This window comes from Rhipicephalus sanguineus, chromosome 2 (genome assembly GCF_013339695.2).
Source record: "Rhipicephalus sanguineus isolate Rsan-2018 chromosome 2, BIME_Rsan_1.4, whole genome shotgun sequence".
NCBI classification, from domain to species: domain Eukaryota; kingdom Metazoa; phylum Arthropoda; class Arachnida; order Ixodida; family Ixodidae; genus Rhipicephalus; species Rhipicephalus sanguineus.
The window spans coordinates 7,122,965-7,136,853 of NC_051177.1; the positions used below are offsets into that span (position 1 = coordinate 7,122,965).

At 46.2% G+C, this 13,889-nt stretch overlaps 1 protein-coding gene across 1 annotated transcript in view; it reads left to right on the forward strand.

The window, feature by feature from the left end:
- Positions 1–2,112: 2,112 nt before the first annotated feature.
- The window catches only part of LOC119381037 (Bardet-Biedl syndrome 7 protein homolog), a 793,778-nt gene continuing 782,001 nt past the window's right edge, over positions 2,113–13,889 (forward strand). Inside the window, exon 1 of the mRNA XM_049412187.1 lies at positions 2,113–2,149. Coding sequence (XP_049268144.1) covers positions 2,114–2,149 — 36 coding nt within the window. The 5' untranslated portion in view covers position 2,113. The remainder of the gene's footprint in view (positions 2,150–13,889) is intronic.

Below are 13,889 nucleotides of genomic sequence, written 5' to 3' on the forward strand. Positions count from 1 at the left end.
CACTCCAGGTAGGAAATGGGATTTCGCACAGTCTCTTCGCTTTGAGAGCGCAGCATCTAGAAAGGTATACGAGCCGTCTGCTGATGCCTGTCGAGATAGCGATCTTGATTTCTTTGAAGTTAGGGCGAAATCTTTGCACTGCTGCTGAAAAAACGACAAATACTGTTCCCTATTCCTTGCTTGGCTTAATTATCTGTTGGTTTCATTAGATGTGTCTAACAAAGAAAACAACCGCTCGAACAATTTCCCTTTCGTCAAGATTACGAAAGACACTTGCGTTAGCCCTAAAGTAAAAAAACTACAAAAAAGTCTAACTTTGTCATTTCATTACTATGCCTCGTTTTTCTAAGCTTAGTGCGTTTCCTTCACGTTACTGAATTGTAGGTACCTGACAAGATCATAACGAAATCATGGGAACGGAGAAATATGTTTCCATCACAGTACGCGTGCGAAAGTTCGAAAGAGCTTTGTTCACCATAACTTCATCAGGCGTTCTGTTCTTTAGGGCGTTTATACAATAAAGTAAGAATTACAAATCTAGATCTGAACGCTCTGATACGCGTGGAGTGTTAAACATGAGCTCAAAAGTAATGAAACAATGAGAAAAAGAAACGGCAACTCAAGATAACAGTCAAAAACCGAAACCGAAACGAAAGCTTTTTTTGTTTTGTTTCGGCGGCGACATCTTGTGGGAAGCTGTGGAACTAAGTCACTGGCTGAAAAAGAAACTGGAGCTCCGACGCTAGGAATCGAACCGACGACGCCACAATGTTGCCGCGCACCGAACGTGAGCTCACTCGGCTACGGACGACGCTTTGTCGTCAGTGATAAGCAAAGGTTTGTCAATATACCACAAGCTTTTGAACGACCGCGTTTCTCAGGACTATATTTAATAAAGTTCCACCATCCATCCATCACAAAACGCTTTAGGGAACAATGTTATGCCAATTGCGACAATTTGAGAACGGCTTCAATCGAAAGCAGAGTGTCAGGAATACATGCGATGTACTGACCATCAAAATAACCCTACTTAGTTTTACCACAATGAGCGTTTTTTTTTCTCGAAAAACAGGCCACATTTTTCGCTGTTGCCATAGGCTCCCATTGTACAATCTTTAACTGCTCTGGGAACAAAATGAAGCTTTCTGAAACAAGATCGCCGCAGTCTTCCCATGCGCTGAGGTTCCCAGAAGCGCTCTGTTGTATGCGTTTTCCAACATTCACTCTCTACGCTCTATTATTCGAAAAAATCTCGCTAGTTCCACTGAAAACGCGCTAGCTTAGCGTCGCGGCCGCTGGGGCACTGGCTGTTATGTGTGCACAAAAGCCGCATATGGGACGGGTGGTTCCCACATCTCTGGAAAACGAATCAGCCAACAGGGTCTTCCCGTCGCCGTGCACCACACATTTGTTATGCATATTTACCTTAATTGGGAACACGCTGCACGATTGCCATGGTGCTGGGACAGTTTCTGCGGCCGAGTCTAACTGTAAGAGGCCCAGACCTATCGCGGCTCTCACTACTTCAATATTGGGCAATAGTGTGTACAGAGCGAACGAGTACTAATGGACCCGAAGCACTTGATTTGTTTTAACCGCTACCATATACGACGCTAACCGACTGAACGGCCGCGGCAGCTGCATTTTCGGTGGAGGTGAAAATGTTTGAGGCCCGTGTACTTAGATTTAGGTGCACGCTAAAGAACCCCAGGTGGTCGAAATTTCCGGAGCCCTCCACTACGGCGTCTCTCATAATCATATCGTGGTTTTGGGACGTCAAACCGCAGATATTGCTATTATTGGCGAACCGACTGAGTACCACGTAAAGCAGGCGGTATTAATTTATTTCAAATAACCAAACGACACGGAAAACTAAAGCGGAAGAAGAGAGCACTGCGTTTAGAAGGATCTATTTTTAATGTGTTGCAAGGCCCGTATTCAAAACACTCCGCCATTACCGCAGTTGCCAGTCCAGCAGCAGCTTCGGTAACCTAGCAACCGCCGCTGTTTTGGCAACAGCCGTCTCCCTCGGATACTCAGTTGCAGAGCCGCTTCAGCTCTCGCTTGCGGCGAAATGTTCGAGGGACACCGTCGAAGGGACGCGACGCTGCTCATGGATTTAGAGTTCAATCGCTGCGACTACATTCAGGTGAGCGAGGGATCACTGAGATGGTACACTTACTACGGTGCCAGATTAAGCACCAATCCTTGCTGTGTAACCCAAGTTATATAGGCCTGACATTTGACACGGATTTGACTTATTCGCCAAACGTTCTTCATCAAAGCAGTTTGTGAGAAGAAAGTGGAATGTATGTGTTCGATGCAAGTTAGCGCATATTTCCCAAGTAATAAAAACATCAGCCGAGTATATAACCAAATAAAAAGGAAACGATAATTAGGGTGTCTGATAACCTATAAAAAATAGCTCAACTCTGCGCTCATAGAAACATAAATGAAACACTTACAAAATATTTTTACTGCGCTTTAAGATCATTTTTTTTAATATTGCGGTGTTGTCAGAAATCTGCGTCGAAAGCTGCAGCTGCATACGGAAATAATTTCTCAATACTAATTTTGTCTGCATTTCTATGAGTGAGAAGATACGTGCAGCAATGTCGGTCCATTGTTTATATTAACTAGCACTATGAATATTGAGTTCCAAATGCTTCGTATGATTACAGCTTTCTAGCAAATTGTTCCCGCAACAGTATACGTACTTTTCACCCGCAGTATACTGCCACGTCAGCTTCTTGTTTTATTTTTATCTATTCGGGTTTGACAAGCAAAAACAGATTGCAACCCTCGACGCTGACCGCGCCGCAGCTTTCCAGAAGCTTCACGATTGTAGTAGATCACTTTGTTACGATTACGCGCAGGCCGCCGTTAGTCTAGAATATTGCAGAGCTTGCGCGACCACCAGTGATAAGACTGTAAAGTTCGACACTTGACGTATGAAAGACGACGCGTCCCAGCCATGATCAGTTTATCGACTGCAACTGCCGACGCTTTGTTCGCCGCTATCTGAATACAGTGTGCATTTCTGTAGCTTGACTTTTCGTTTCCCGGCCACAAGTTCGGCCAAATAAAAAGTTTCATCTTGGAAACGCCGACTGCTACCTTCGTCGACGTCACGACCACGTGACCTCTGGTGGAGGTACTTCCCGGTCCATCTACCTCCAACCAGAGCCAAGCCCACACCGTCAAGGGGCACCGACGCCAACGCTGACCAGCGAGCCAGCCGCAGGGTCTCCCACCAGAATACGGACAAGAGTACACCCGACAAGAGCACGACGACGACAGGCACCATGACGGCTGCTGTGTCACCTCAACGAGTCGTCATGAATCAGCCCAGAGAGCCTCCGATTTTCCGCTGATCACTATGTGAAGACCCGGAAAGCTCCTTGGAAAAATACGACCGAGTTGCTCAATTCAACCACTGGGACTGCGACAAGAAACTTCGCCACGCTTTGCCAGTGTCACACAATGTGGAGAGAACATGCGACATCTTAAACCTAATGAAGACGTTCAGCACTTGTTCAAGTCCGTTCTTCGCGTGTCGTTGTTTTGTCGCGCATTTACCAGTGATGAAATATTGGAAATATTTGGAAATAATGGAAATATAATGAGGTGCGATGACGACAACGGACAAAGGTAGAGTGCACACACACGGGGCGCCACTTCCGGCAATGTTTATTGCGAAATAAGCGCAGTACACACCGTCACAAATCATCACTTGGCATTTAGGTAAAACAACTCTATTGGCGACAGTGCAATGGAAGCCAGGCTAATACACTTATCGCCTGCAGGCGATAAGTGTATTAGGGAGGCTTCAACCATGCGCGCTGGTGGAGCGGGGCGTAAGCAAGTCACTTGCTTGCACAGCAAAGCATACTTTTATAAGTGATTGCCTAAAAGTGGACAAGATTGAGACATTTACGTTTGTTTGCACGTAGGACGCCCCAGCGATACATGATACGTTTATTCTATTTCGTATTTATGACATGCCTTCAATTATTGTATCGGTAACCGCCAGTAACTGTGGTTACAAATCAACATGGCAGCACCCATGCAGACGCCGCCATCTGCTTCGATAAGAACTTGCGCTTGCTATTTGCCTGCTGGTTTTATGCAGGAAATAAATGGTAAAATCGGTCATTGATCTGTGTCATTCCGCGCCGGAGCCAAAGTATCAGGCATGTTCTAATGCGATAGCGTTCGTTTCGAAAAAATGCCGGCGTCGATGGCTGTGAAAGAAAAATCAGCGCTGCCCGTGACCGAAATAGATGCAATAAAAAGCACAGGGTCCCTTGTCCATTCACGACTCGAAGGCGAAAGCCATCTTTTCAGTCGATATGAGCCGACATGAACGGCCGGTCATCTAGGCTCGATCCCTAGGTGTATGTGTAGCCGGCCCCGCCGCCACCCTCCGAAAGCTTTGTGCACCTAGCGCTGCCTCCAGCATCGGAGGCACCTCACATGGTTCGGCACTCCCTCTGTGATCAGCCCACCTTTGTCCGTCATCACACGACAGAAAAGTAGGCTAGCAACAAGACGGCTTAGCCAGAATCGACGCCAGCAGGGAACACGAGCAGTGGCTTCACGTGCCACTGCGAAGCGCCGTCTTATTTTCATCCCTTGAGGTTGCGCGCTCTCCTGTTTCGTTCGCCGCCCAAAGAAGGGCGATATAACAGCATTATGTGGGGTTACGTCACATGACATCACGCCATAATCTGTGACGTCCTTTTGTAGGTCACCAAATTTTGCGATCTGTGATGTCATTGGTGACGTGATCACGTGATGATTTTTTGCACCACTCCTTCCCGACGCCGCCGGACACGACACGCCGATGGTAAAATTTCGCGTTTAATGATTCATATAAGGCTTTCGCCTTAATAATCTTCATCTCGCATGGGAATGGAAACCAGGCCTTCCGCGTAACAAGCACGTGTTCTACCCCAGAAGTCTTTTAACTGACCGGCCACACAGCGCACGAGGCGGAAGGATACCGGATTGACAGCTGCTGACACGTTCGATTTTTCCAGCACTGCCGCTGCTAGCTTGGCCTGCGCTTAGACGCGCAGATGGAGACACTGAGAGGCACTGCCTAAGGCCACCGGGCCGGTGGCGCCATCGCCTTTTAATTGCACAATCTAGCTGCGGAAAATTGTGCATGCAACAATCAAAATAGGCCTCGGAGGACAAGCGGTCCGAGGGTGCTCTGACTGCTTACAGTTACACGAAATACTTTGTTTTAGACGTCCCTTTTACGTGGTTTGGAGCCCGGCGATATCCATCAGCGGAGTCACCTCAACCTCGTCGCTGCTGTTGCGACAAGCTTTTCTTCCTGAAAAGACAGAGCGTGCAAACACGGACACAAGAAAGAATTCAGGATGCCACAAACGCCGACTAACAACTGAAGAGACGCACAATGGCGGAAAAAGAAATAAGGCACGAAAATTTATCTGCGCATGCCCATGCAATAGGCGAACCTATCGATCCGGCTAGCGTGGGGGCTACGTGTAAGATAACTGTTAAGGCATTTGATTTCATCTTTATGCAAGTTAATCGACGGTTGATTGACGCACGCGCTACCGCTATTCTCGATATGCCATGCTTCAATCATCAGGCGCGTTTCTTCATTTCTATGCCGGTACAACACTGCGCATTCATCAAATTTAGGCGTGCACTTACAATCTCGACAATGTAAAGATAGATTAGAAGGTGACCCTTCGGTTAGCGATCCCTTATGTTCCAATAACCTCTGGTTAATGCAGCAGCCCGTCTGTCCTACGTAGAAGCGGCCGCAGCTGAAAGGGACCTTATACACCACACTTATACGACAATCAGTGAATTTGTTGGTGTGTTTAACGAAACAAATATCGCTCCGCTTCTTGTCTTTTACTCGCTCATTGTTCCTCTGCCCAGCGGCACAAATCTTACCTAGCTTATTGGCAGCCGTGAAAACAACACTAGCGCCGTATCGACTTCCTACTTTCTTTAGCCTGTGAGATACGCAATGAATGTACGGTATACCTACGACACGTTTCTTCCAATCGCTTTCCGCAACCATGCTCGGACTTAACATGATGGACTTCTTTAAACGTTCAGCGACAGTGGCGACTGCATCACGAGGATACCCTACATCTAAAAGACGCACAACCTGTGCGTTAAAGCTATCACTCATTTTGTGCTCACACGACTTGGTGAGGGCTGACTTAAGGCAAGACACGGCGATGCCGTTTTTTACACCCTTCGAGTGCTTCGACGAAAAAATTAACAGCGGTTTCGAAGATCTAGGAGAATACTGCCAGCACACGTGGTTCTTCTGAAACGGTAAGGAAATGTCTAGAAATTGTATTCCATTATTCTGAGGCACCTCTTTAGTAATGCTCAGCCCTCCTCCATTTAATTAAAATTCTTCGCTCACTGAGGTTACCACCGTTTCAAAGTCCTCACCACTGCAAAAAATCAAGTAATGGTCCACATAACGAAAAAAATCACAGCATATCCAAGGAGTGAATGATGATGAGTGGGCGAAGCTGCGGAGGTTCATCGGTAAACCGTGAATCTTCCGTGAATTCTGCCCAGTACATCATCACCGACGTGAGATCGGGCGCGTTTATACTAAAGGTTCGATGAGTTATGACGACTTGCAGCTCACTTTAATTTTACATGTACGCTGTGAATTTTCATTGTTTAGAAAACCATTGCTTTAGAAAACATCTGGCGTCTTTCGTTAAGCAGCTGGCGTCTTTTCGTTTTGCTTTAGAAACATCTGGCGTTCTTTCGTTTTGCTTTTACAAAACATCTGGCGTCTTTCGTTGGTTTATTTCACCAATCAACGGCGTTTTGAACAAAATTTTTATTGTTTAATCACGCACAGGAGAAATCTCACCAGGCACTACCTTGGAGGTAAACAATGGCTGCTAATGGGAATGAGAGACAGAAGAAGTCGGCTTTTAGCTAACACTTAAACTTCTACTTCTACTAACGTTTCCTACTGGAACATGCCAATGGCTGCTAATGGGGAATGAGAGACAGAAGAATTCGGCTTTTAGTTAACGCGCACGCTGCGAATTTTTTATTGTTCAACAACGCACAGGAAAAATCTCCCACCGGCACCACCTTGGAGGTCAACGCGTAAGACTGGTTACGCACTACGACTACTACGACTACGACTACGAGGGACGACGGGTGCCGCCTTAAGGAGCTTCGCCCCTAAAACCTTAATAACCGAGCTACGAGGCTACTTCCAAATGTTTGCCAATCTTGCTAAGGTATGAATCACTAAGAACCGGAGCAACCTTAGAACCAATACATATCCCTGATTCCTAGACATAAACGCCTTCCTTCTAACCTATCAGCGTCGACTTTAATTACATGGAAAGAATTTCTAGAAAAGCCTCCGAAGACACACCACACTTATCAGTGAAAACCGTTTACTCCACTTGTTCATTAATACAATCTTTAGGGTGATTCCACGTAGATCGAACAATCGATGGCTGGTCGACCTCTCAAATTTATTTCAAAATTTTATATATTATTGCCTGATGAGTGGAAAGAAGAGATCCGCAATTTGTTTTGCCGCCAAAAATTTTTTCGAGGCACAGGAAATCAATAATGACGAAGAGGTGGAGTGGAGCGCTCATCCGCTCTGCTGTTTTGGCCAACTTTCGTTATGAATTGCACAAAATATATTAAAGTTAGGTAGTTGAAATTTCTTTAACTAAATATATGCATGTTTTTCCTTCTGCTCAGGTATTCTTAGTTTTGATGTGTAGTGTAGATGTTTTTATAAAAAACCTCAAAATTGGCCCAGGAAATGTTATTTTCTTTACATTGAATGTCTTTATCTCGAAAAATCCTTGTAGCAGAGCGACGAAAATTGCGCATTACGTTCTTCGCATGGCTATCTACCACACTGCCGAATCTTATATTTATATAACTTTTCAGTAAAGAGATACAATCGGGCTAAGTTAAAGAAAACACCAGACAATGAAAATTTCTGACGACAATTAAAAAAAAACCCATTTTTTATATTTCTTAAACATTGTCCACTTATTCTCCTCCACATTAGCTTTCATAATCATTGAAAACATGTTGCATAATGTCGTTGCACTAATAGTTACGACCCCTCCAATGATACCCTTAGGCAAGGATTGCCAATTCCGACTTCTTGCCCAGCAAGTGTATAAAATGCAGGCAGGATTGAATTGCTTTTTATTAAAAGGCCTGCAGGTACCGACAAAGGTGTCGCCGGCACTGAAGACGTTAATTTTGAAATTATTTCGTCACTGCAGCAGCTACGAGCGCGGGGCTCCCGAGCAGGCGCGCGTTGTAAGAGACGGTGCAGTGAGAGCTCGCGTCCTCAGACCGATTGAGTTCGAAACAGCAACACCTCTGTGGTGACTTAAACGCACGTACACCGGTAGTCGCAGTGATCTCGTTAATGACGTCGATTTCTTTTTCAGGGGGCATAAGAATGTCATCGTTAAACTGTGCGTTCCGTGAAGATCTTTCATTGCAGTGGTAGCAACAGCACGCGTAGCACAAGTAGTCCGTCTCACTCGCAGTCACTGATTTTTCGGGCGTTAAACGTTTCTTCAAAGCGTATATGCCTAGGTCGGTAACTCTGCGAAATGTTGGCTTCTTTGCAATAATTAAAGGAGTACTGACACGATTTTGAGACATCGCAAAAGGGACATTTTTTGCTTCGTTGGTGTGCAGTGTCAACGCTGTCCACACACTGGAGTCGGAGAACACGTATAAAATATTTTAATTTGACTTTGAAGTTTTCGTCGCTGAGCATCTGCAAGCCAGCCCCACTGCAACGACATTATCCCGACGAGTGAAGACAGTTCCCCCGAGTTTGCGAGTTCTGCGTCCTGCATGCAGCCTAAATCGCAGAAATCACTGTCAGGGTCACAGGACGACAATTCACTCATCGTTGTTTATGTGTACCACGAACAGATGACGAATTTGCTGCTAGTACGTTGCGAGTTTCTGTATCTCCGTGACGTCACGCTGCTATGAAACGACACTGAGACGCCACCCCCTCGATATTCAAACCGAAAGTGTCTTTTTAAGGTGGCGCTAAATAAAATATATACGATGCATTCCCAGGCACCACAATAGTCGTTTTAGGTTTCTCGACACCAGTATTTTTATTTAGAGCAACAATCTGAAATTTTTAAAAAATCGTGTCAGTACTCGTTTAAGCTTCTTGTGCTTCGAAAGGTAGTCTCCACAATAGACTCATTCAGAGCTACATTTTCTCGTCATGAGACGCACAGGAGGAGTAGAGTAAGAGCAAAGCACAAGACCTATCCGCGCCGAATGAAGTGTAACAGCGCACCGAACGCGCGGCCAGTTCAGGCCGTCTGCTGCCGACATCTAAGATAGGCAAGCGCATCCGGTTACCGATAGTTTTGCTTTTCTTTCCTTTGACATTCCATATTTTCCTTTGCCACTGGAGCGCCACGTTAATGCTTTCCACTGATGATAACTGGCGTAGCGCAGTTTCTCTGGCCCCAGCGTGCGTGAAGAGAGCGCTCATAGCTCCCTTATAGAGTTCTCATATTGCTTCCATCTCTGCCATGTTATCAGCGCCTAGCTGCGAAGCGAACAGAGGGCGGATAGAATAGCGAAGCTCCAGTGCACGTGCGTTCAAGTCACCGGAGAGGCGTTGCTGTTTCGAACTCAATCGGTCTGAGGACGCGAAAACGAGCTCTCACTGCGCCGTCTCTTACAACGAGCATATCGGGTGCGCGCGCGCCTGCTCGGTAGCCCCGCGCTCGTGGCCGCTGCCTGAAGTGACAAAATAATTTCAAAATTACCGTCTTCAGTGCCGGCGACACCTTTTTCGGTACGTGCTGGCCTTTCAATAAAAAGCAATTCGTTCCTGCCCGCATTTTATACCCTTCCTGGGCAAGAAGTCGGAATATCCAATCCTTGCCTAAGGGTCTCATTGGGGGGGTCGTAACTATTAGTGCAACGACATTATGCAACATGTTTTCAATGATTATGAAAGCTGATGTGGAGGAGAATAAATGGACAAAGTTTAAGAAATGTAAAAAATGGTTTTTTTTTTTCATTGTCGTCAGAAGTTTTCTTTGTCCGGCGTTTTCTTTAACTTAGCCCAATCATATCCCTTTACTGAAAAGTTATATAAATATAAGATTCGTCAGTGTGGTAGATAAGCATGCGAAGAACGTAATGCGCAATGTTTGTCTGTCTGCTCCACCTATTTTTCGAGATAGAGACCTTCAAATAAAGAAAATAACGTTTCCTGGACCAATTTTGAGGTTTTTTATAAAAACATCTACACTACAAATCAAAACTAAAAATGCCTGCGCAGAAGCAGAAGCATGCATATATTTCGTTAAAAAAATTTCAGCTACCCAACTTTAATATATTTTGTGCAATTCATAACTAAAGTTGGCCAAAACAGCAAAGCGGATGAGGGCTCCACTCCACCTCTTCGTCATTATCGACTTCCTGTGCTTCGAAAAAATTTTTGGCGGCAAAACAAATTGCGGATCCCTTCTTTCCACTCATCAGGCAATACTATATAAAATTTTGAAATAAATTTGCGAGGTCCACCAGCCATCGATTGTTCGATCTTACGTGGAATCACCCTTTAACAAATTTAAATCACCCTTCATGCGGCCAGGAGAAATAAAGCTCTTCGACATCCATGCCAAATCTTTACAACCACCAGGGTTCTCCTCTGAAAGAAACCTAACTAGCACCTCAGCATTACGCATGCGAAAAGGGCCTGAAGAACTATGTGAGGTTAAGCAGCTCTGCAAGTAACTAGAAACAGCGATTTGCCAGGTGCCTTTTTCAGAAACAACAGCTCGACAAGGAATCTCGCTCTTATGCGCTTTCGCTGAAAAAAAGAACCTTCTGAAGTTAGCGGTCTAGCCTTCTTGACGTTACATGCTATTCTCTCAAGATTATGTCTTAAAAAAAGATCGACAGCACGCTGCCTAACTACCGTTGGTTTAAGTTTTACCATCTTAAAATTCGTTTTTATGGCTGTTAACGTTTTCTGAGAACATGCTCTCTGGCATAATAACGAAATACCCTTCCCTATCTGAAATTACAGGCCTGAGTTTCTTCTCCGGACAATACTTAACCAAAGGCTGGATAGGATCTGGAGTGCTAAGTTGCTTATTAGAACCCTTGATACTTGCAATGCAGTCTGAAATGCAATGCGAGCGCTCTTCTTCCGCGACTAGTCTAGTGATACTGCGCGGCCGGCTTAAGATGTCTATTGGTTTTACAGCGAAAGCTGTTATGAGATCATTTCAACGGCCGTTTTTGGCGCCGTAGTTGTCCGCTGCCGGTGTCCGTAACCACTATCGCACGAAATAAGAGAAAAGGAAATAAGCAACAATTTCCAGGATGGAACGAGGTTCGAACCTGGGCCCTCTACGTTGGAGCCCAGTGTTCTACCTCAGGGCCATGCCGGTGCTTTAAACTGCGTTGCAAAAAGACCACAGGCTTCATGTCGGGAAGGAACCACATTAACATATGTAATGTAGTGTGGTAGAAGAGTAAAATAACAACCAGGCGTCACACAAAAGCGAATTCTGTAACCGGCCGTCACACAATGCAAATTGCGCAACGAGTGGGTTGTTGAGTGCTTCCAACCCATTACAAAGGCCTCTGCGATAATTCTTGAACGTCATCAGCCACAGCATCAAAAATGTGAACATAATGCCTTACAGGTGTTTAGCGAGTACCACGGTTCTCCGCAGAATGACGAAAAATTGCACAGTGGCTCCTTCCCTACTTCACAAAAACTATGATGATTTATAGTGTAGTGGGTTCCTGGCAAGTGCACTTCTATTGGTTGCCAAGGAAGCCCATAAGGCTCCCATGATCTATTTCCTCAGGCTCTCAATAAAGTTAATTCCTTCTCTCTCTCGCTCTCCGTTTCTCCGGTTAACGTATGTTATAAAGCTTGGTGGCACAGTTAAATAACGACCGGGCGTCACGCAATGTGAATTACGTAACTATATAGTGGGTCGTTTAAAGCTTCCAACCCATTACAAAGGGCTCAGCCATAATCCTTCATCGTGATCAACCACCACAATAACAAAGTGCACATAATGCTTCACAGATGTTACCTCGCTTCTCCGCAGAATAACGAATAATGCGTGGGGGTGCTTCCCAAATTCCCAAAAATTATGATTTGTGGCATAGTGGGTACGTTGCTAATGTACTTGTATTAGTATCCTCAAGAGAGTTTATAACGGGCTCTAGAAATGCCGCTCTTCCAGCTTTCGCTGTGACTGTGCTGCGCTTTCCGCGCAGGCCTGGCGTTTTTTGATTCGGTTTTAAAGCAATATTTTGGACACAGGGATTGGGTTTTGCAGTGACTATCATCTACGATAGCTCCTCCGAGGACACGTAGGTTGTTTGGTGGGGAAATAGTAAAAAAAATTCTTCACTCATTGCAGAGCAGTCCAGGCAGCTGAAACACGGGGCTGGAATAATCACCTATTTTATCCTACGCAGTGGAAATCCTGCTTCGCTCGGCCGCGAACGTCGAAGGCGCGTGGCCTTTCGTCGCTGGAATAGCTGCTGCGCTATCACCGCCCCTTGGTCTACCCTGGAATTGCCGATACTGCGCATGCGCTGGAGCAACTGACGTCATGGCCTTCAAGCTATAAAAGACGGCAGCTTGGGCTCACTGTCACTCATTGCAGAGCAGGCCAGGCAGCTGAAACACGGGGCTGGAATAATCACCTATTTTATCCTACGCAGTGGAAATCCTGCTTCGCTGGGCCGCGAACGTCGAAGGCGCGTGGCCTTTCGTCGCTGGAATAGCTGCTGCGCCATCACCGCCCCTTGGTCTACCCTGGAATTGCCGATACTGCGCATGCGCTGGAGCAACTGACGTCATGGCCTTCAAGCTATAAAAGATGGCAGCTTCGGCTCAGTGTCACTCATTGCAGAGCAGTCCAGGCAGCTGAAACACGGGGCTGGAATAATCACCTATTTTTATCCTACGCAGGTATGTGTGCAAAACACATTTCTTAGTCACTAGGTCTTGTAGCTTTTATGTAGCTCCTGGACTGCTCTGTACTACAGTTGTACTAACCCTTAGTGTACTTGTGAACAGATGAAACATGGGTGACAAGGTGCCGACGACGATAAAAGAGGTAGCTAAACTCATTGCCTAACTTTCGGCTAAGGTACACTCTAAGGCAAAATTACCCGAACGAGGAGTAAAGGAGCCCAATAGGCGCGCGCGATGAACGGTTAGACCGTCGTGGAGCAAGCGGAGAGGGATGCGTGCGGTGTGCAAATCAGTTAGTCTGCAAAGGGATGAACGGCGCGGGAGATGCAGGCCGTGTGCAAACGGTTGTCAAGGGAACTACCCGTCCTCCTCGCTCGGGTCAGTCTTCCAACTTGTGTTCGAGCTGGCGTGTTGCTCGTTGTGTCGCGCTCGGAGTTCGCCGATCTCGGAACTACGGCTCGGTGCCTTTGATATACACGTATGCGTAGATGAGTGTGTCGTGTTGCTTTTACGTTTCGCCACACCCACGAAGTCTGGAGCTGCTCTCGATACGTCGCGACGCCGTGCTGCATATATCCGGCGTAGTCACGGCACTGCGTCGCCACCGGCTAGGAATGGCGGCCGAGAAGACAGTAGGCCTATCGGATCCATGACTTCAATCTGACTCGGGGCACAAATCGGCGCTGGATTCTTTCACAAGTAAGTGATCGCTCTTTATTCTGCCGTACCTATCGCGTGCGCGAAACTGATCGCGATTATCGGTAACGGACTCGATCGTGTTGTATATCGCGCGCACGAAATGTACCGCGAAGGCCGGCTTGGGCGTGAGCTCGCCTGTGCTTTGTGACCGCCTGGA